We start from the raw sequence: 24,087 nt of genomic DNA, 5'->3' as shown, positions 1-24,087 counted from the left end.
CAGTATAAAGCCGACCTGATCTGGGTGGACCAGGTGGGGCATAAGTGATTCCAGTCTGGCAGCCAGTACTCTAGCATAGATTTTGGCGTCAAGGTTAAGGAGGTAGATAGGGCGGTGTGATCCACAAAATTTAGGGTCTCTCCAATCCTTGGGGATCACTGTTATCAGTGCTTTTTTGAAGGAGTCCGGAGCCACGCACGTCTCTTATTTCGTTAAATAGTTCGTCAAGAAGGGCGTCAATAGCTTAGTGAAAGTTTTTATAAAAACCAGCCGTGTAGCCATCTTCCCCCGGCGATTTACCTAGTGTTAGCCTTTTAATTGCATCGTGAATCTCTTGTTCAATAATTGGAGTCAAAGAGCTTGGTTTCTACCTGCGTTATAGTGGGCATGGTGATTGGGGCTAGAGAGGAGTGTATATCTGACTGACATGGGGTCCTTTCAGAGGTATATAGGTCCTCATAGAAATTGGCAAAGGCCTCCGGGATGGTGTGGAGGATATGGGCAGGGGAGGAGGGGTCCTCAGATATTTCATTCACCCTACGTTCTGCTCTCTGTTCTGAGTCTGGCGGCTAACAGAGCATCAGCCTTGTCCCCTTTTTCATAAAATATCTGTTTTAGTAACCGCAGTTTTCGTACTACTTGGTCATGTTCCAATAACCGCAGTTCATCTCTTATTTGTCCGGCTGTTTTCATTCTATCAGGGTCTACTTTAGGGCCGTTACTTATCTCTACCTCTAGGTGACGTATTTCGGTGCGTAGCCTTTGTTCTATGATCTTCCGCTCCCTTTTCTTGGAGGCCCCTTCTCGTATTAAAATACCCCTCCATGTGGCCTTCCCCGCCTCCCAGACTGTTTGGTAACTTCCCCCATTGTTCAGTTCAAAATATTGATCTATTTCAGTCTCCATGACGGCTTTGAAAATCGGGTCTTTTCGAAGGGTCTCATTGCACCGCCACGTCCCTCCTGTGACGGGTAGATCCACCCAGGTGATATCTACTAGGACCATGTCGTGGTCCGACCAAGTAATCGGGATAATGTCTGCATGCTGCGTATTGGATGCGAGTTCGCTCGTGAGATCTATATAGTCAATACGCGTGAGCGTGTGGTGGGGGTTTGAATAGAAGGTATATCCACTCTCATTGGGATGCATAATTCTCCACACGTCCTTCATGCAATACAGTTCCATTATTGCGGCCAGCTCAGTGTGCCCTCCCTTATGTTGAGTTTTCGTTTCGGGTTCACCCGGTTTCCAGTCTTTATCCAGGTCTGCCCATTGATTGAAGTCTCCTCCCAGGATGATATGGCCTGTGGCTTCCAGCATTTTAGGGATAGTTTTCTCTAGGAATGCAGTCTGCCCGGTGTTGGGTGCGTATACTGTGGCAATAGTTACTTTCACTTTTGCTATTTTCCCCCGTTATTAGGAGAGCATGACCCGCCACATCGGACCATACCTTTTCCAGTTCAAATTTATTTGGGGGGTATCGGCTTGAGTATCAGTGATCCAATCACTCGGTCACTGACCGTTAGTTTTTCCAGGTGAACATGTGGGGGGGGGTGGGGGAGATTGATGATGTTGAACCAGTGTGCAGCAAATTGAGATTGGGCCACAACCCAGTACCTAGAAAATGTGGTGCGTTGAATCCGCCCAGCGCTCTGGGGGCAGTCAGCGTGGACAGTTTGAGGCAGACTGCGCCCGAGTGCCAGAGGAAGGTGTTGCTGAGGGAGTGCAGTGTTTGGAAGAAAGCATCCCCGGGCCACACAGGCAGATTGGTAAATCGTTAGAGCAATTGGGGTAATACAACCATTTTAAGTATTCCAATTCTGCCTTCCAGTGAGATGGGGAGCCTCGTCCAGTGAGGTTTTTATCGCCAGATTAGTGAGGTAGCTCTGGTAATTGTCGACGCGTAGTTGCGCCATGTGTCGGGAGACCATGTGCCAATGCAGGTTTCCCAGTGCTGTTTACAGCTGGCAAAAAGGGTCTGCCAAGATCATTTGTGGAATAGGCTTTGGCAGACTTGTGTAAAGGCACCACAGCAGGCTTGACGTTCGACCACGTGAAAGACAAATTGAGAATCCAGAGTTAGTAAAAGGAAAGCTTACGTTATAAGTAATGCTCACGCCCTTGGGGCATTGAATGAGAGCATGTCGTTGCCGCGTGTCCTCAAGTCGGGCACACGGGGGCCCGGTTGCGCTCCTGCTCCGTCAGGCCGCGGGCGCACACGGCGCAGGCAGGCAGCCAGGACACGCCCGCAGGGACCGGAGCACCCGGATTGCGTCGTCCCAGCCGGAGGCCTGCCGCAACACTGACTGAAGCCGGCAACGGGGGCCTTATTCCCGCGAAGCACCTGGGGTGTCGGCAGCGTTCGGGTGGATGACTCCTCCGGAGGGGTCCACTGTGCAGACGCCGCTGGGTCCTCCTCTCCACGGGCACACCTCCTCGCGGGCTATGTTCAGGGGATGCGTAGGAAGGGGGGACGGGACGTCGGGCACTCACTTCGATGTTTGTCGGCCAGCAGGAGCTCGTGGCCGCCTCGGTCATGAGTTGCGTAGGTCCCGTGTCTCCTGTCGTCACGAGCGGGAAAACCTTGCAGATTTCTCCCGGTCTATACGTCCAATTTCGATCAGGTTTTTGCGGATTGATGGGGGAGTCTTCCCATGTCTGCTCCACCGTTGGAGTTCCTGGGGGGGCGTAATGTGGGGGCTCAAGGCACATTACAGGACCTCTGAGGGGAGAGCTTACACGGGAAGGCTACTCATCCGTGTGCCCCCCCCTGGTGGCCAACCTTTTGGTCGAGTAGTGTTATAATCTCCTCGTCATATTATTTGTGCCTCCCCCGATGTGGACAACATATCCAGAATTGTACAGTAGAATTGCGGGTCATCTACGTTGGGCCCATATGTGTTAATTATTACTATTTGGCGCCCCGCTAACTCCCCCCACACCAGTGCATATCTACCTTGTGGGTCTAGCTTACTAGAATGATATTTGAAGCAAAGCTTGGGGTGTATGAGTGTCATGACTCCCCTAGATTGAGCTGAGTATTCCGTGTGGTACCTGTCGGGGCCCCATCGCGGCAGGAATTTGGTATTAACGCTACCCAATGCATGCGTTTTTTGTATAAGAAGAATATGCGGATTCTCCAGCATGGGGTCTGGCATGGATTCACATGCTCATGAATCTTCCCCGTCGTCAGGCCGGCAATCCTCGGTATAGAAAAAATCAGTATCGGTTTCGTTTCTGATGTCTTTCTTAGTAGTAACCAATCACTGGTCTCTGGGTCATACTGCCCCCAGCCAATGACTGCCCTCTCCCTAAGCCCCGCCCCTGCAGCCATCCTCAGATTTTTACCGCACGTTCACGTGTTGGGAGTCCTTGTGCTTGGCTCTCGAGCTTTTGCTGCGTTTTCGCGCTTTTTTCAGGAGATTGTCATTTTTTCGGTTAAATAGAGCCTCAAGCTCCACCGTTTCTACTTCCAATCAACGGGGATCCGTTTCGGAGTTTCTACTCCCCTCAAGGGTGAAGATTTCGTCGAGTTACGCTTTTGGAGGATTCCAGAAGTTCCCAGGCATACCCCGGATATGGCTCAGGAGAAAGGGAGCTTGACGCCTGGGAAGCTGTTCAGGACCTGCCCTGGATGCCAGCTTCAGAATGTTTTCAAGGAGGACGAGCATTCGTTATGCCTCTACTGTCTCCATGAGGACAAGACGCACAAGGAAAAGGACTGCGCGTTTTGTGGGAACATGTCGGAGCGGACCATGAAGGATCGCCACCTTAGTCTCGCCAGCTGGCTGGAAGGTAAGAGCCCGCCAGGCGAGAAGAAGAAAAAGAAAACCGAGCGGTCTTCTAAGTCCTGTGAGGGTGCCCCTTCCCCCGACGGAGGTACCTGAGCCAGACCCGACTGGGGAACCGGAGCCAGGACCTTCGGAGAGCCCACCACTTAAGAGGAGGACGACGCATCCTAGGCCTCCTCTCCCGCCTCTGCGGCCTTCTCTGCCTTCCCCCCCGGTCCACTACCCACGGGGATGATGCAGGCATGGATATGACTACGACCGGTACAGATGACGACGGAGGCGACGACGGGACGTGTCCCCCGTCGCCCACTGCCCGGGCGTCCCCGCCCGACGAGATTGGATCCTTCCATGCTATGATTTCCAGGGCATCCGAGCTCTTCCAGCTCTGCCCCGAAGAAAAGAAGGAAGGGTTCCTTTACCAACGACGCGAGGCTAAAAGGAAGACGGTCCTCGCCGTACCGCTTCTTGATGACATCTGGGATGAGGGGCTCGCCCTCCTCAAGAACCCTGCCACGGCTCCTGCGATGAGGGACCAGTACGAGAAGAAGTACCGGGCCCCCAACGCTGCCACCTTGTGCCTTAGGGCGCAACCTACCCCGGATTCGGTCGTTTCGGCGGCGGCCAAGAGGAAAGCGGGGGGGGGGGCATCGGCCTCGACTTCAACCTCCCCGCCAGACGGCGAGGGTAGGAAGCTGGATGCGATGGGACGACGGGTCATCTCATCTGCAGCGACGACCATCAAGGCGGCCAACGCCCTGGCCATTGTAGCCCGCTACGACGGAGTTATGGTTCAAGATCGCCCCTCTGTTGGACTTCCTTCCGGGCGCCAAGAGGACTGAGGCCCTGGAAATCTTAAAGGAAGGTGAGATTGCCTCGGACCTCGCCATTACGGTGGCTACGGACATCGCCGACACCGGTTTTTGTCAGTTGGGCAACGGTGTTTGCCTGAGACGACGAGGATGGCTGAAGGCGACGATTTCCGCCAGGACGTACAGACCAAGGTTTTGGACATGCCCTTCGATGGGAACAACCTTTTTGGCAAGGTGGTTGATGAGTCCCTTCAGGCGATCAATACGGACACGGAGACGGCCCGTGCACTGGGCGTGCTCCAACAGCGACGGCCTTCCTTTTGGAGCTCCAGAGGCAGACAGGTTCCCTCCAAGGGAGCCGGCAGCAGCTCCTCTACGTACCGTCAAGCGGCAAGATCTTCGTCGCAGGAGGCCTACAGGGGATGCGGCAAGTCAGGTGGATCCTGCCGTCGTTGCCAAGGTGGTCAAGGAGGCAAAGCGGCCTCCAAGCAAGATTGAACCGACCGTCGGGTCGGGCCCCCGCCAATGCATCCCGGTGGGAGGCCGGCTGACGAAGTTCGTCGACGTGTGGGAGTCCATCTCCACCGACTGTTGGGTGCTGGACGCCCCTGGCCCTGGGGCACGCCCTAGAGTTCCACAAGAGGTGCCCCTGCATTCCTCCCATGGCCAGCAAGGAAATTCACGTCCCTCAACTGCTGTTGGAAGTAAGGGCGATGCTCAGGAAAGGTGCCATCGAGCTCGTCCCAAAGAGGCTTTGGGGCTCTGGAGTTTACTCAAGATACTTCCTCGTAAAGAAGAAGACAGGAGGATGATGTCCATCATGGACCTGCGACGACTGAACAAATACATAAAGGCACAGAAGTTCCGGATGGTCACCCTCCAGCACGTGCTGGGACAGCTGGAGGAGGGCGATTTCCTGTCGTTGTTGGACTTGGAGGATGCATACTTCCACATCCCAATTCTAAAGAGAACCCGAAAGTTCCTCAGGTTCGTGGTCAAAGGGCGGCACTACCAGTTCAAGGCCCTCTCGTTCGGATTAAAATCGGCGCCCAGGGTGTTCACCAAGTGCCTAGCACCGGTGGCGCCGCGGCTGCGCCTGCAGGGGATCCACGTCTACCCCTACCTGGACAACTGGCTCATACGGGCAAGGACAAGGGAGCTCGCCATAGAACACACTGCGAAGACCGTCCAGCTGCTCACGGACCTGGGGTTCTCCATCAACTTTCCAAAATCCCACCTGGTCCCATCGCAAGTCGTCCTGTTTCTGGGAGCACAGCTCGACACAGTGGCGCGGCGGGCCTCACCGTCGGAAAGGATAAGGACCATCCTGGGAAAGGTGCAACGTCTGCTGGCCACGGACGTGGCCAGAGTGAGGTCTATCAAGTCCCTCCTCTGAATGTCCTCCTGCATTTATCTGGTGCGCCACTGCAGACTTCGGGTGCGGCCCTTGCAAGAATTCCTCGACGCCCACTGGATCCAGACGACGGGCAGCTTCGAGGACAGATCCCGCTCGACGAAGCGTTCCGTCAGGCGATACGATGGTGGGGTGTCCGCTCTCATCTGACGGCAGGAACAGGTTTCCTAGCCCCGGCCCACCAGGTGACGGTGACGACGGATGCCTCCCTGGAAGGTTGGGGAGCGCACACCGGGGGTCTCCACGCGAGAGGCCTTTGGCTCCCGGAGGAGAAGACTCTCCACATCAACATCTTGGAGCTCCGTGCAGTGTTCTGGGCCCTCAGGTCCTTCCTTCCGTCCCTCAAGGGCAAGGTGGTGAGGATCTTCACCGACAGCACCACCACGATGTTTTACATTCGGAAGCAGGGCGGAACCAGATCCCCTGCCCTATCCAAAGAAGCCCAGGATCTGTGGCATTGGGCCGTCGCCCAAGGGATGTTGCTGGTACCCTTTCATCTGGCAGGGATAAACGCCATCGCCGACTCAATCAGCAGGGAGCTGCGCTCGTGCCACGAGTGGGAACTGCGCCAGGATCAAGTGGACCGACTCTTCCGACGATGGGGCGAACACCAGATCGATCTCTTCGCGACAGCGGCGAACTCCAATGCCGGAGGTTCGCCAGCAGGTTTCCCCAACCGAGGAGCATGGGCGATGCTTTCTCGTTCCCTTGGGACGGCCTGTTCCTTTATGCGTTCCTGCTGTTGCTACTCCGGCTCGTCAACCAGCTCAAGAGGTCCCGGTGCAGGATGATCCTCGTCGCACCGGCGTGGCCGAGGCAGATCTGGTTCCCGGACCTTCTGGACTTGTCAGCGTCCACACCAGTCAAGCTGCTGACGGACGTGGATCTTCTCTCCAGAGAAGGAGGCGCCATTCTTCATCACGAACCAGAGTCGCTGAACTTGCAGGTCTGGCTCCTGCAGCACTAGAGTTTGGAGGATCCGACATCCCGGCCGACTGCAGAGGTTCTTGCGAAGGCCAGGGCATCCTCAACTCTCGTGCTACGGACACAAATGGAAGAGGTTCTCTGTCTGGTGCCGTGCACAGAAGATTAACCCTCTGCGGAATGCGGCCCCTCAAGTATTGCTGTACCTATTGTCCTTGGCCAAGGCTGGCCTGTCTCACGCTTCCATCAAGGTACATCTGGCTGCCGTCTCACCTTACACCAGAACTACAGGACGGGCGTCCTTGTGGTCTCATCGACTGGTGAAGGAATTTATGAAAGGACTGTTCCGATCATTCCCGCCGGTGAAGGCCCCTGCCCCGGTGTGGGAGCTCAACGTGGTGCTGACCAGGCTAATGGGGGCCAAAATCTTTGAGTGCAGCTGTGCGTCAACCTCTGCCTTTTTTGTCCTTTGGGACAGCAGTGGAGGGGAGTTTCCTTTTTCGTTACTACTCCTCTTTTGGTAGGACGAGAGGAGCCGTCAGTCAAAGGGGCCAGCGTATAAGTACCTGTGGTAGTCGGGGAAATGGGGGTGCCAAAGCAGCTCGGGCAGCTGCCGCTTGGCCTTCAGGCGCTGCCGCAGCTGCTCCAGAACAAGCATGAGGCCATGTTCCATTGTTCGCCGTTTGGGGGCAGACTGTCTCAGCATCTCGAAGAATGGCGAGCTACTACTTCGGATGCGTGGGTTCTGGATACAGTAGCCCACGGCTACTGCCTTCCCTTCCTAAAGCGGCCTCACGACAATCCACTAGGGAATCTCTTTGAAGCTTCCAGATCCGCTCCTTGTGCAGGAAATCTGGACCGCGCTGGAGAAAGGTGCTATAGAACTGGGGCCTGTAGCAGAGGGGAACAAAGGATGGTATTCCCCATATTTTTTTATTCCAAAGAAAGATGGGGGGGGGGGGGATTGAGACCCATCTTGGAGTGTCTCTTGTCTCCTCCTGACCTATCACAGCCCCGGACTACTCAATTCTCTCCTGAGAATAACCCTTCACTGCTAATCTACATACCTTGATTGGGTTTTGGCTAACCTCGTAGTTCCTTTGTTCACAATAACTAGTGGCCTCCCAAAATCTGTCCACTAGGCGACATTCTAGAAAGCCATCTTAACAGACATGGAACATCTGATAAAGGAGAAACGCCTAATCTGGCCAGAGAATGTTAGACTCGGCCATGTCTATAAAGTATAGAAATTGTAGTCTCTGTCTGGGGCCTTGTTGTTGCTCCATGCATGTGCACCAAACCCGAAGGAAACAAACTGAAGTACATTTCCGCAAAGTTAAGGTGTATGTGTATGTGTATGTGTATATATGTCACCATATGTATTTGTGTATATATATCCTTCAAAGTTTCTCAAGTTTGAAATGCAGTACCGCCAGAGCCATTCATCTGCGTACCCTGTGGTTTCAACATTAATTACTTCGAAATGACTTTGAAACATATATGCAGCAATGCAGCTGCAGGTTTAGGGGTAAAAAGGTGGTGGTTTGGGTTAGTAGTGAGGGGGAAAAGGAGCATGGGGGACCCCACCCAAAGATTATTTACAAATAACACATTGTAAGTAACATTTCAAAGTAAATTAATTTGAAGTAATTACTGTAGTTGAAATAACATGGAACTGTCCTCTGCTTTAAGCTTCTTACTCTGACTTAAAAAAAAAATATATATATATAAATAAAATTACCAGGGTATTTGCCGTCTGTGATGTCGGTGTGTTGGCCTGAACAGTGCGTTTTGGGGATGCAAGTTGTGGTTGCATAGCTTACCACTGCTGGCAAATTTCTTTTTTTTTTCTATTTTGAGCTACACTACCATGATTGAGTTTGGCTAGACCGAAGTGTTAATTATCCTATCCACTAAATAGGGTAGCCTCGCCAAACCCACCTAACGGGGCATATTTTGAAAATCCAACTTCACACCTGCTTCACTCATCTGTGCAGGTCCAACTCTTGATATTGACGCATCTGTCAGCTGGCTTAAAAGGTTCTCTATCCTGATACAGGGAGTGTTTCTTACAAAGAAATTTGGTGAAAGCCTCCACACTACTAGGGCTTGCTTGAACCTCATCCATCAATCAACCACACTAACTACATCTTGTACCCTGCGTCTTCTAGTATCGATTTTGCCATCACCATAAAGGCTTTGCTTTAAACCAAGTTGCACATTCCTGATCTTTCCTCTCATGCTTTCCAATAATCTGTTAAGAATCCTACATCCCTTTTACCACAACCATGTTTCCTCCTCCCTCATCCATATTTGCTTTTACCCTTACTGAATTGGTTTGTCTGTTTAATCCCCTTTCCTACTTCCTCCCCCTGCACACCCTCTTGCTTACTAGCGAAAGAGCAAGGTATGGCGACACCCTGGCTGGTTCACAGCACGCCATTTCTTGGAAAGGGTCTCGTGCCATAAAACCACTACAGTGGCAATGTGGGCAGTATAAATATTGGGTAACAACTGGAGCGACGAGCAGTGTGTGGTCTGCTTACCTGCGAGAACCTTTGGATCTTTCCATTGGGGCTGGCATTCTTTTGGGAGGAGTTTGAGTTCTTCAAAATCCCTAATACCGTGCGGAGCGACGTCCGGCATAAAGGCCTAGCTGTTTGCCGCATTGTGCAGTAAAGGTCGGAGAAGTCTGGCATGCCACTGTGCGGCGGTAAGCCAAGAGCAGGCACTTGCATGCATACCTTGACATTGAATGTTGGAAGGTTCCTAACTCCAGCAGATTTGCTGCCGGAGTGATTGTAAGGCGAGGTGAGCGCAGCCTTCAGGACTTGTGTTGGTGAAGTTTCAGCAAAGCAGTGGGGGGGGCAGTAGAAGGGTCCTGGAGGACGTTGTGGTTCCTTTGAAGACTGCTAGTGAGCTGCTGAGCTCTGGCCCCCTCCTAGGCCCTTGTGAACCTTGAAATTCTGGGTGCCCTTTTTGCCAGCCTACTATTACTTACCCGACGGCAGCAGTTGCATGAAGCTGCCACAGCAGAAATATCTGGTGAGGTAAGGTGGCTGAGCAGCTAGACTTTGTAATACTAATACTGTGTACTTTTAATTCTTGGACCAATACTCTTGTGAACAGTTACGCTTCACTCCTGATTCCGTTTTTGTGGACTGTGGGTGAAATATCGGTTGTCGTCCAGTTGGAAGGAGCGTTTACCACTTGCCATAGGTAGTGTCCCGGTTACATAGAAACTATGTATTAATTGTGCAGTAAAACTATGATTGATACGAACATCACTGAACCCATTGTGCCAGGAGAACTTGATGTGATCCCTCCTGTGAGAGGGTTGCAGGGGGGGGAGGGTTTCACTGCTTGATCCTCTAACCGGACAGCCTGATATGGCTATTGGGGTGCGGGGCCGTGGCCAAGCCGAGATTTATGCAGGGAGTGGTGGGGGAGGGTTCTTTTGTGGTTGACAATCAGTGCACAAAAACTTTGCCTGTACAAGGATGTGAACAAAGGAATAAAGAGGTCAGAAAAATGGTTCCCGCTGCAACTGATGTGATGTTAGAAATGGTCCTTTGAAGGAAGCTGAAAGTCGCCTGGGAAATAAAGCGAATATTTAGCTGGACAGGAAGAGGGGGCCCGGATAACATCTCAAACAGCTGCACAGTAACCCTTTCCCCAATTACTGCTCTGAGCGGGGAGACCGTCTTGGATGCAGAAAACCCCAATGGATTTGTCCAGGTGCAGAGTATTAACTCTGGTACTCCAAGAAAAGGGAAACTGGGGCAAATGGAAGTTATCAGGAAAGCAATAGCAAAACAAAAAAGGATGGAATACTTCTCTGGGTGGAGAATCCTGCCCATCACTGGTACAAGCACGGAGATCAGGCACGAGGGGAGAAGGAGAGTCGTAAAGGATGTTGACAGCCATTTCATTGGCGATCAAAGTTTTCTAGCAATGGATTTGCTGGAGGTACATGTTCCCAGATTGGACTTGACAGAGGGGGATGGACAGGCGGACTTGAATGCCCCACTGGAGGAAGAATTAATGTTATCCTAAATGACAGAACATCATATCAGCTCGCCAGGTGGGGGATTGGAGAAAGAGGCAGCCCCCGGTCATGAGGCCAGTACCTTGTCGCAAGGATTGCGTTCTACCTTGAGGGAACTCTATCATGTGAGGCTAACCGCCCCGGAAATCTCTGTTCTAAACGATAACATAAAATTGAACTCGCGACACACACCCTGCATTTTAGTGAGCTGAAGCTTGGTGTAAAGGAGGTGCAAGGGTATTGTAAAAACGGTTGGAAAAAACTTGATCCCTGAAATCATTCAGGTAGTGACTACACACTTGCCGAGGGCGGTTGCCAAACCGCCACCTACTGTGTATTCTCCTGCCGTGATGGCCTCTTACGCTGCTGAATCAGGTCTTTGGACCGACTGTAATGAGCATTTCATAGACAAACAAATAGTATCCTGAGGGGAGGCCACCTCCCTGCCTCCAAAAAAGAAAAAGGGCAGGAATTCTGGCTCAAGAATGTTCCTCCAGAAACTACAGTTCTCGAAAGCACTGCATTTCCTTGAAAAGGTAACGCCCAGCGATGAGGGTGCAGAGGTATATGAAGTTCCCTTGGAGGTGGACAGGTTGGAGGAACTGGTCAATTCAGCTAACCATCAGAACATGGACCATCCGGTTGCGAGGAATGAAACTGATGAGAGCCTTGCAGAGGGACTTTTCGGTGTGGGCCAACCTCTTCGCCCAAAAGCGTAGGGGTGATATGGTGATGGTTTTGAAACTACTCATAGAAGCGGGCCAGTGGTGCTCTGAATTTGTTATGGTTAAGGGCCCCAATGGTGAAGGTATAGATGTGCATTCGAAGGAGGGGGGTGAGGTGGAACAGTCTAACCCGGTTAGGGCAGGTCCCTTAGGATCTGTTGCTGTCCTGGTGGGGGCCCAGTCCAGGATCATTGTTCCAACCAAAGTGTTTTACAAAGGTATATGAGGGGTTCGAGCGTGCAGAGATTTGACAGGGGCCCAAACGGGCCCCAGCTTGCTCCCGTGGTAGTGGGCGAATCTATCACAAAACCACCTTCCTCACATCAAGAGGCAAAAAGTGACGGGCTAATACGCGAGGAATGGGTACAATCAAGGAGGGCTCAATCCATGGTAGAGAATTGTAGGTGTTTGGTGTGCCTGTCAGCAAAGCATAATTTTAAATATTCAGTGGGGGAAATTAAGGGAGTGATGCATCCTAATATAAGAATACAGTCAGTTATCATGGATTGATGAGGGGAAATGTTTGGTGTAGGACCATTTGTTTGCCTTTGCAGAGGAAATACAGCTAAATCGTGGGAATTTTCTGAGGTTATTGCACAAAATCCTGCAACTTCGTCTGATCAGTTCAAGAGACATTGAGAGAATTTATTTCCCTGATAAAAGGCGAACGGACGTTGTACAACTAGTATTAAAATCTATGCAGTTTTGTTAATTTGGTAATCACAAATTTATAAATAGGGCAACAAAAACCCATCATACTTGCCCAAAGGGAAAATTCTCCTTTACTATATGGTCACAATGACACTTTCCCCCTCCTCCATGCCCTTGCGCGTTCTCAATGTCACTGGGCCTAGTAAGATCGCTGTTTTTGTTCTCCTCTGTTCCCCTCCCTTGCCTTGTCGCGCTCTGAAACACTTGTGTACGTGCGCGATAGAAATAAAATATCAATAGTAAATATTTAATTATTTTTTGGAATAAATTAATATATCCGTTTCATGAGTGTATTGGTGAATCTACGCTGTTAGATTTTCTGTTTTAACATGAGAATATGCTGAGCCACCTTAACTGTGAGTTGGAATAATTGTGTCCTTTTCTTATAAATGTTAATTTGGTGATGTCACAAGTGGATGCGGTACAGCATCTTGGTTATAATTTGTAACCCTTGATAGATCGAAAAAGCAAGGTGTGGGAAGAGGATTCTATTAGCTTTGTAAAGGAGTACCAACAGGGTCATTTGAGGCCTTTAAGGATCACATGTAATCGGGCAGATAACTTTAGGCTCGCCTCTGAGATGGGGGCGGGGTGATTAAGGCTTGCAGGAGAACAAAGATAATGTGGTCCTGGCTTCTCCATTCCCTGCCTGGTTATTGTAGCACGATGAGCGAAAGGGCAGACATGACTCTAGCAGGTGGGGAGGAGGTGCAGGAGTTCGCCCTTCTCAGCTGGGACACCAGGGGCTTCTCTAGTTTGACAAAAATCTTAAACGGCAGTAATGTCTGGTTGACACTCAATGTTTTTCTATTTCAAGAGGTCCGTTTACCCAGACCCGTCAGTCTGGATGGTTACACAACGTTCCAAAAGCTGGAGAGGAAGGGACAAGGGGGTTAGATCCTCGGGCGGCCTCATTTTAGCCGTGAAAAATTCTTTAATATAGTCCAAGGTAATCTCAGACTATGACTATGGTATTTTAGCTATTAAAGTAAGACTGAAAAATAACCTAGGGGAAGGAAGCTCTTGTGTTGGTTAACATATATAGCAACCCCTTGTGTGTCAATCTACCATCCTTTCTGCAGAAACTCTGAACTCTGTGAAGCTTTTATCAAGCTGTGGTTCACGTTTTGTTGGGTGGTGACCTAAATGCACCTTATGTGTAGCTGGTGGGTGCCAATTGTTTCAAGAGGGGAGGAGGAGGGGAAAAAGGTGGAGATCCTTTTTTCTCAACTCTGGGTCTAGTGGTGGTTAATGGTAACGTGAAAGGGGCTACCCTCCACTCCCAAATATGCTTGGAAGAATGCTGTTACCTCCTTTTGCATTGATTATATTGTTTTATCTGAATGTTTAATGAGGGCATGTTTGGAGCGTCAAATCCCTACGCCATCTGAGTGATCATAACCCTCTCATAGTAATATTGCATTTTAGAGCTCAACTTAATGTGCAGTCCAATGTTTCTAATTTAACCCTTGCTAATGAGTGTAATCGATTGGGAGGATTGGTGAGGAGGATTGCCAAAGGTCTAAAGTGCACTGAATATTTTTACCACCTGTTCGGCTCAATCTCCCTATTCGAGAAGCTAGAAGTATTAAAGGTGGGATCCTTTTGCTGTCTACTGGGTAGGGTTGTAGAACTTTGCAACCCAGACCACAAAGCCAAGGGGGTTGGCTTACATCTGTTCGATCACCTAGTTCAAGAAAGGAAAAGGATTTTGCATAAAGAAATTTGTAAATTCTGTACAGAATGCTTAAACATGGTGTTGCGATCTGAACACATTGGAATATTGAAACAAGCCTTTAAAAACTGGCTTAAATTCCACTGATCTTATCCGTCTCATCTGGAAGGGGGGCGGGGAGGGTAAATGCTACGTTTTGTCCTTATTAAAGGACAGAATTTTTGGGGTTTAATTAACAGTCTGGTACACCACTGGACAACAAACAGGATAACCCTAATTCGGAGTAAACATTTTTTTGTAATTCTTTATAGGCGTCCTGCGGTTCTGCTGCCAGAGCTGCTCATTAATTGTCCATGGGTCTTGAATCTGGGTGTTGAGAAGATGAGATCATTAGAAGGGCCTTTAATTCAAGGGCAGTAGGTCCTAACAGGCTATCTAATGTCCTTGTAAAGTCTAATCCAAGAGTCTGGGCAACACTTCTGTTTTTTCTATTCACTTCAGTGCTGGCCAATAGAGCACCTCCAAGCTCTTGGAAACGCTTGGTGATTATTCCAATCTTTAAGAAAGGTGACAGGAATAACCCACTCAACTACTGACCCATATCACTCTTGAACTGCAAAAGTAAAACTTTTGCAAGTTTAGTTTGGCAATAGCTGGATGTATTTAAGAACTTACATGGGTGGGGGTGTCACAGTAGACCTTTTTGATGACAGTTGACTTTTCAATGGCGTTGATTCAATCGCCCACGTCTCTTGGCGAAATTGCAGGCCTGGGGTATTTCGCATTCATTATTGGCAATCTTGAAGCCCCTACATTGGGGGCTCAGTTTTGCAGGTTATATTGAACAGGCAAGGAACCCTGTCAAGAGTTTTGCACCCGTAGTGGGGCTGAGGTAGGGTTGTGTTTTGGCTCCTTGCTTGCTCAATCTATATCTGGCTGACTTGAGAGAATGTTTGATACTGTGACCTTTGTTTCGTCTAAGTGGTAGGAGAGCTGCGGGTCTCCCACTTGACCTACGCAGATTATGTAGTTCTGTTGGGCAGCACACAGATTGGTCTACAGAGGTTCACCAGTGCCTTAGAAGAGTATTCTTAGCAAAACTAATGTGCCAAGTGCAAAAAGAAATGTATTAAGATTATGCAAAAACATGGTCACTGTGTAAAGAGCCTGTTGTAACAAAATGGAGTCTTACCTACTTGGGCTTCGTTATTTATTCTGGCCCCAACAGAGGAAATGTAATCCGTAGACTGAAGTTGAAAGCAACGCAATTGGCGGCTCAGATGAAAAAGATTTGTATGCAGATTTGTGTGCAGTATTGTAGATTTTCACTAGTGCCAGTGATAAGATAGAGGTGATTTTATGTGGAGGAAGGCCTTAACTTTACCCAACTGTCAGTCAATTGCGGCTTTGCGTCTATCCTCTTTGCACTACATTTTTAAATGGAAAATACTGTCTCAGTATAGACTTGTGTCCTCTTTGATTCTCGGTACAGTGACTTGGGAGCCACAATGATTGGGGCCCAGTTGCCTTAAGAAAAGCAGTAGATCTCATTTTGAGGGACTGCAGAGTACGATGCGATTTGTTGATAGCAAGCCTGGGGCAGGTCAAGAAAGAATTAAGGGAGCTTGATTGGTGCCAGATGATACAGAAAGTCAACTCGTACAAACTGTACAGGTGCCTTTTTGCCCTGCAATAAACTGCTAGGATACTTACCACCTTATTTGAGGAAATCCCCCTACCCAGATTAAGAACTAAACCTATTGTTAACTGGTGAGATTCGAGTGATCGGGGAAGGAGCACAAAAAAGGAATTGGAAGGGGTGGGAAGTTTATTTGGGGTATTGCATAGAAAACCAAGTAGAGAACACATCTTGGTAGAATGTGGGGCATTGCAAGCCCAGCGGTTGACTCTCCTTAATAGATTTGTATGGAATCCAGATTCTATTAACATCAGAGACCTCTTTTATAGAATGACCAGCGGTGAGGAAACCCTTCCAACGATGGCATCCTTAAAATTGCTGGCACTAGCAGGGATAATCAATGTCAGATGTCAGGGGCTTGTCACTTTTCTCTGGCAAACATTTTAGACTCCACATTGTTTGGCACAGAAATGATAGGAAAAGGTTATATTTGAGCCTTGTTATTTGATACTGTAATATGAGGCTTGAAATGTTGCAGCCGCTTATTTCCTCATTCGCACACTTTCTTACTGCATATTTGTACAGAAGGGAGTTGGGATGAGATGCAATGATATGAAACCTGTGATTGGTACAGGCTGTAATCTTGTAGCAGCATAGTTGCTTATTTGCACATTGCTCTACTTGGGAGTGTTGACTATCAGTATTGAAATAAAATGTGTGATTGGTATAGGTTGTATAATGTTTTTATATATCTGCATGGAAAGTAGGTTACATTATCAATTGTTGTGGGATAAGGCTTTAGGCGTTTTTAGAACATGCTTACTGTTTTCTTTTTCCGCTTTCCCTTCTCCTTCCCCCTTTTTCTTAGGGATGAATCTTAGACTGATTTTAAACGTGGTATGTATGTATGTATTGTATTGTATTGCTCGTTTGTTTTTAATGGCTGTGTAAGGTTGACTGGCATCAACCGCAATCAAGAAATTAAAAAGAACCTAACCGGATGTGTTAATGGTTTTTGTTCATTCCAACATCTTTGTTATCTTTATATTGTGAAAAATATAAACGGAATATTGATGTTTTACTTGCTCCTATCTAGGTATCGGCATGAGTTTAAATCCAATGAATTGTGGACTGAAATAAAAGTTGTACTGGATGCCTTCGCAGAACCCCTGACCAACCTTTTTAAGGTATGCGCAAGGTTGTAATTCATTTCTTTGATGCAATGAAAGGCTGTGCAATGAGTGCTAGTTCCATGACTGGTCTGACCCAATAAAATCAAAGATATATTAGCATCTTATATCAATGTGCCCTTTTTTCTTTCAGCCAAAGCATTACTCCAGCTTGTTCTCACAGCTTTCAAACTTTTATTTGAAAGGTATCTTAACCACTTTAATGCAGCTGTTTTTTTGGCAGTAATGTGTTCCCTACAACTTTGAGAATGAATATTTGTCATCGACCTGTGCAACAGTTGGGGCTTGTTCAACATGTGAATGACATGTCCTGCTCTGCTGAAATGTCAAATAACTTACTTGAAGGACATAGTCCATATGAATTGGCAAAGCAGCAGATCTTCCTATGTAGTTTCTCTTGCTTCACTTTGCATTTGTATTAACGTTTGAAGCGGTTGGCGCTCTGTGGACTTGAAGGGCAGAATCTCATTCTACTTTTGCGATTCCTTTTGCTAGATCTGCTAGTCACCAAAACCTTTTGCAATTTTTTTTGTTTTTTGCTTTCCTTTTTTGATCAGAACAACTTCTACAGAAGCAGCACCTCCACCCTTCAGCTGCAACTCCTTTTTGTCATGCTTACCCCTATTAGCCAGTATGGCCTACAAGGGCAGGGTTACTTTGTAAGCACGAAGTACAAACGGGCGCAAACAAAAGCAGCTCAAATAGCTGCTAAACACAATTATATAAACGGTTTGTTTCTTCTGAAGAGAATTCAACACAATGTAGTTTAAACACAAGTATTATTATTAACAGTTTCCAACATATAGTCTTTGTTGGTTATATCCTGTACATATCATTCATGAGTAGCACGATTCTCATCTTGTCAAATTTACATACAATTAAACCAGAAATGACAGTTGGAATCAGATTCCACAATTGTATATCACATTCAATTGAAATTGGAACATGAGAAAATACATTCAATTTACATCTGTTAACATAAGTTTCCAACATATATTATATTATCAGATATTTATCAATAATACTTGTGTTTAAACTACATTGTGTTGAATTATCTCTTCAGAAGAAACAAACTGTTTATATAATTGTGTTTAGCAGCTGTTTGAGCTGCTTTTGTTTGCGCCCCTGTTTGTACCTCGAGTTTTCGAGATACCTTCCAAATAATGAAGAAATTCTTAGTAGTAACCAATCACTGATCTCTGGGTCATACTGCCCCCAGCTAATGACTGCCCTCTCCCTAAGCCCCGCCTCTGGCAGCCATCCTCAGATTTTTACCGCACGCTCAAGTGTTGGGAGTCCTCGTGCTTTAGCTCTTGAGTTTTTGCTGCGTTTTCGCACTTTTTCAGATCCAAGCTGTTCAGGTGCTGCCCTGGATGCGGATTGCAGAACGTTTTCAAGGAGGACGAGCACTCGCGTTGTCTCGATTGTCTTCATGAGGACAAGACGCACATGGAGGACTGTTCGTTCTACAAGGACCTTTCGGAACGGACCAAACAAGATCATCGTTCCTGCCTCGCCGCCTGGCTGGAGAAGGGCACAGCAGGTGAGAAGGCAAAGAAAAAGTCTGAGCGGGCTTCTAAGTCCTGTGAGGGTGCCCCGGCGATGGGGGCCCAACAGAAGGCCAAGCACCGCGAGCCCGCGGGCACTGAGAGCGCCGAAAGGTCGGGCTCTTCGGCTGCCAGGCAGGGCGCTACTTCCCCGGCATGTTCGACCACGAGCCAGCGCTGGAGCGGACCCGGTCGATCTCGAAGGGGGAGCAAGGCGCTGACACCATACCCCCCCCCCATGCCCCCCCCTCAGGCGAAGGCCCAGAACGCACCCAAGGTGGTGAGGGCTTTGATCCATCCAGCAAAGGCCTCTGTCGAAGTGGTCGCTGCGACCCTGGCGAAGCCGGCTGAGACTACGCCAATGGAAACTGCCTCTGGGCCCAGAGTATCCCTGCCACCGCAGAGGGAGTCCTCTTTTCAGCCCATCGTCAAGACCCCCGTGAAGCCCCTGGCGGAAAAAGAGGGGGGGGGGCAGTGGCCATTACAGACTCAGAATCCGCCTCTGCGGAGGAGCGGATGAAAACAGAGGAGGCCCTCAACTAGCGGTTCATAGGCCTCAACGAGAGGTTCATAGGCCTCAACGAGAGGTTTGAGAAGGTTCGATCCCCGCTGACGTGATCGAAGATGGCGACGTAGAGGGCCCAGTGGAACGCCCATCCCGTCCGTCGCAGCCATTACCCGAGCCCCAGGATAGCTTGGCGGCCATTTTGTTGGCAATCCAATCCTTATGTACCGAGATGAGGACGAGATTGCCACGGACCCCGACGGAGGATCCAGAACCGGGGCTGTCGGGAAGCCCTCCGAACAAGCGGAGGAGAGTCCACCCCGCTCCGCCCTTCGTGCCTGCGAGACCTGTGGACCCCTCGTCCTCGCCGGACCCTACAGAGGATACGGGGACGGACGATGACACAGCGGACATCCCGTCATCACCCTCTGCCCTGAAGAACAAAAAAAGGAAAGGTTTCTGTACCAACGACGAGAGGCCAAGAGGGACGGCCCTCGCGGTGCCTTTGCTCGACGACATCTAGAACGAGGGGCTTGCTGTCCTCAAGAACCCTTCCACGGCACCCGCCAAGAGGGACAGGTACGAGAAGTACTGAGTCCCTGATGCCGCCCCCTTGTGCCTCGGGGCCCAGCCCACGCCGGACTCTGTCATCTCGGCAGCGGCTAAGAAGGCAGCGGGTGCGGCAGCTTCAACTTCCACTTCCCCGCCGGACAGCGAGGGCAAGAAGTTGGACTCCATGGGACGATGAGTCATCTCGGCGACGACGATTATGGCGGCCAATGCCTTAGCGATCGTGGCCCGTTACGACAGGGAGCTCTGGTTCAAGATAGCTCCCCTGCTAGACTTCCTACCTGACAAGAGGGCGGAGGCCCTAGAAATTATGCAGGAAGGCGAGGTGGCGTCGGATCACCCATAACGGTGGCAACGGACATTGCCGATACCGGATTTCGCCAACTGGGCAACAGTTTGCCTCCGACGACGAGGATGGCTCAAGGCGACAGACTTTCTCCAGGACGTCCAGACCAGAGTGTTGGACATGCCGTTCGACGGCAACAACCTCTTTGGTAAGGCGGTGGACGAGTCCCTACAGGCCATCAAGACCGACTCGGAGACGGCCCGGGCCCTAGGGGTGCTTAAACAACGACGGCCCTTTCGGAGCTCCGGAGGCAGACAGGGTGCCTCCAAAGGTTCCAGCGGTGGCTCCTCCACTTACCGCCAGGCGGCCCGCTCCTCTTCCCAGGAGGCCTACAGAGGTCGCGGCAAGCAAGGGGGATCCCGCCGTCATCGCCAAGGATGCAAGGTTGCCTCCAAGCAAGACTAACCCGGCCGTGTTGTTGGGCCCCCACCGAAGCACCCCGGTGGGAGGCCGGCTGACTAAGTTCGTCAGCGTGTGGGAGTCCATCTCCACCGACCGTTGGGTGTTGGACACCCTGGCCAACGGGCACTGGCTGGAATTCCAAAAGTGCCCTTGCATTACTCCCGTGGCCAGGAAGGAATATCATGTCCCTCAACTGCTGTTGGAGGTAAGGGCGATGCTCAAGAAAGGTGCCATCGAGCTTGTCCCCAGAAGGCTCCGGGGCTCCGGAGTGTACTCAAGGTACTTCCTCGTCAGGAAGAAGACAGGCGGTTGGCGCCCCATCGTGGACCTGCGTCGCTTAAACAGGTACCTCAAGGCGCAGAAATTCAGGATGGTCACCCTCCAGCATGTGCTGGGACAGCTGGAGGAAGGCGACTTCCTGTCGTCTTTGGACCTGGAGGATGCTTACTTTCACATCCCTATTCTAAAAAGGCACAGGAAGTTCCGGGCAAGGACAAGGGAACTCGCCGTCGATCATACGGCGAGGACCGTCCGGTTGCTCACGGAGCTGGGGTTCGCCATCAACTACCCCAAATCCCACCTGGTTCCATCGCAGATAACACGGTTTCTGGGAGAGAAGCTCGATACAGTGGGGCAATTGGCCTCCCCTTCAGAGGAGAGGACCAAGACCATGCTGGGCAAGGTGCGGCACCTGCTAGCCACGGACGTGGCCAGGGTGAGGTCCATCAAGTCCCTCCTCGGGATGATGTCCTGATGCATCTATCTTGTACCCCTTTGCAGACTTCGGATGCGTCCGCTACAGGAGTTCCTCGATGCCAGCTGGCTTCAGGCGAGGGGCTGTTTCGAGGACAGGATCCCTCTCGACGAGGAGTTCCGTCGGGCGATCTTATGGTGGGGCATCCGTGCTCACCTCACGACAGGCACGGAATTGCAAATCCGGCGTTTCAGGAGACGGTGACGACGGACGCCTCTCTGGAGGGTTGGGGGGGGGGGGGCCACACCGGAGACCTCCACGCGAGAGGCCTTTGGCTCCCGGAGGAGAGGTCTCTCCACATCAACATTCTGGAGCTCCGAGCAGTGTTCTGGGCGCTCAAGTCGTTCCTTCCGTCCCTCAAGGGTAAAGTGGTGAGTATCTTCTCTGACAACACCACCACAATGTTCTATATACGGAAGCAAGGAGGCACCAGATCTCCAGCCCTATGCAAGGAGGCCCAGGATCTGTGGCACTGGGCCGTCTCCCAGGGGATGTTTCTGGTTCCCTTCCACCTGGCAGGAATAAAAAAACACCATTGCCGACTCACTCAGCAGGGAGCTGCGCTCGTGCCACGGATGGGAACTGCGCAAGGATCAAGTGGATCGACTCTTCCAACGATGGGGCAAACCCCAGATCGACCTGTTCGCGACGACGACGAACTCCAAGTGCCAGAGGTTCGCCAGCAGGTTCCCACAGCCGAGGAGCATGGGCGATGCTTTCTCCTTCCTTTGGGACGGCCTGTTTCTATGTGTTCCCTCCGTTGCCGTTGCTGCTCCGCCTCATCAACCAGCTCAAGAAGTCCAGGTCCAGGTGCAGGATGATCCTCGTCGCACCGGCGTGGCCGAGGCAGATCTGGTTCCTGGACCTTCTGGACTTGTCAACGTACCCACCAGTCAAGCTGCCGGCGGATGCGGATCTTCTTCCAGAGAAGGAGGCGCCATTCTCCATCACGACCCACAGTCGCTGAACTTGCAGGCCTGGCTCCTGCAGCACTAGAGTTTGGAGGGTATGATATCCCGGCTGATTGCAGAGAGGGTCTTGCAAAGGCCATAGCGTCCTCAACTCTCAAGTGTTACGGTCATAAATGGAAGAGGTTCTCTGTCTGGTGCCGTGCACAGAAGATTAACCTTCTGCGGATTACGGCCCCTCAAGTGCTGCCGTACCTACTGTCGCTGGCCAAAGCTGGACTGGCTCACGCCTCCATAAAAATACATCTGGCTGCCATCTCCCGATATACCAGGACTACAGGATGGGCGTCCTTGTGGTCCATTCGCCTGGTAAAGGAGTTTATGAAGGGACTATTCTGATCATTCCCGCCGTTGAAGGCTCCTGCCCCGGCGTGGGAGCTTAATGTGGTGCTGACCAGGCTCATGGGAGCTCCATTCGAGCCTATGCATTTGGCGCCTTTGAAGTTCCTGTCATGGGCGACACTCAAAGGATCTGAGCCCAGCTGAGGGGGATCCAAGGTGAATAGCGATTGCCTGAAAAATTGAGTATGTGAAGTCCTAAGAGGAAAATAACGTATTGTTTGTCGCATCAGGCCCTCTGAGAGAAGAGACTTTGAAAGGCAAAGAGACTTGGGCATGGTTGGCTCTAATGCTAATGATTGAACTGTATCCTCCTGCTAGATAAGTCAGAGCCTGTGCTGAGCTGGAGTACCGCCTTGTCCGTGCTGAAAACAAAGGGAAGTGACACCAACAGCCTGAACATACTGACATATAATTTGTGAACACTTCTTTCTTTTCTTGTATCACTGTTTCCCACACTTTTTTGTATTTAGAGGTAAGGATTGGCAATAGGTTTATTGGTATAGGCCCTTTTTATTCTGACAAGACACCACCAGGACTGTGTTTTTATTTGATGGTCTTAGCTTGATCCCATCTGCAGATTTAGGATTAGATAGGCGTTTTTCAAACCCTTTTTGAAGTTCAATGAACACCACTTGTCTCTTACTGTTGATAGCATGCCTTGCTTACCGGACATAAAGACTGATGGAGACAAAATCATTTTTCAAAATTATCTGTAATTGAGATTTGCACCACTACCAAAATCGGAATAAACTATATGATGCCAACCAAGGTCCTAAAGTAATGATACAAATTGGATTGCATCAAAGTCTTGTGGGAATAACCACCATTAAACACTAACAATGGAACAATATGGAAAATAATGCATTAAAGACCTTGCACCACCCTTTATGATTTGCAGTGATTATTTAAATGATTAAATGAGCGCAGTTTGTATGACCCTTTGAGTAATCTACTTATTTAAAAAAAAAAATTGGCCAGTCACAGTATTGGGACATTCATTCGTGACCACTTTTCATTTAATATTATACAATGATTCTCTGTACGGGTTGACCGATGTCTGCACCATAAGTCAAATGGTAAAAGCCTTATGGCGTTGACGCTCACATTATTGTGCCAATGTAATCATTTCTAACTTTTTTCTTTTTACAAAGACAAATGACCGAAGTAGACTGACGCAGATGTATGCTGTGCAGCTATGTAAAATGCTTTTACTTCTTGTGTAGGCCACTATCGAACTTTGCAACACCCATGCAAACGATGCCAGTGCGTTGAAGGTGCTCTTCTCTTCCCTCCATTTGATTGCGAAACTGTTCCACAGTTTAAACTTTCAGGTAACTTGACTAAATTATTCTGTTTTTGAGATGCTTTTTTTCAAATATGTTTTAAGTCTTGTATACTCTTTGCTATATAGGATCTTCCTGAATTTTTTGAAGATAACATGGAGACCTGGATGACACATTTTCATAGTCTGTTAACCTTGGATAATAAACTCCTACAAACAGATGTAAGTATCTGTATTATATGTGCTACTAAGTGAGCTATATACCTAATGATTGTGAGGTGCTTGTCTAAAGTTGCCATTCCATTAAAAATTATTCTTTTTTTAAATGCACTACTCCTTCAGTAGCTTTGTAAGAATGTCATATCTGGTCTGATATTACTCGTGTGCCAAACCCCTTGCTGCAGACTATAGGAATGTCATCTTGGTGAAGAGAATCCCATGAGCA

General features: G+C 49.6%; 1 protein-coding gene across 2 annotated transcripts in view; it reads left to right on the top strand.

Moving 5' to 3' along the window:
* CSE1L (chromosome segregation 1 like) overlaps positions 1-24,087 on the top strand; it is a 1,325,092-nt gene that overhangs the window by 125,931 nt on the left and 1,175,074 nt on the right. For both annotated transcript variants that reach the window (XM_069651279.1, XM_069651278.1), the window contains exons 6-8: positions 16,833-16,923; positions 23,584-23,691; positions 23,772-23,864. In XM_069651279.1, coding sequence (XP_069507380.1) covers positions 16,833-16,923; positions 23,584-23,691; positions 23,772-23,864 — 292 coding nt within the window. The remainder of the gene's footprint in view (positions 1-16,832; positions 16,924-23,583; positions 23,692-23,771; positions 23,865-24,087) is intronic.

This window comes from Ambystoma mexicanum, chromosome 3p (genome assembly GCF_040938575.1).
Source record: "Ambystoma mexicanum isolate Mex_15411 chromosome 3p, UKY_AmexF1_1, whole genome shotgun sequence".
NCBI lineage: Eukaryota > Metazoa > Chordata > Amphibia > Caudata > Ambystomatidae > Ambystoma > Ambystoma mexicanum.
This window is presented reverse-complemented; position numbering and strand designations above follow the sequence as displayed.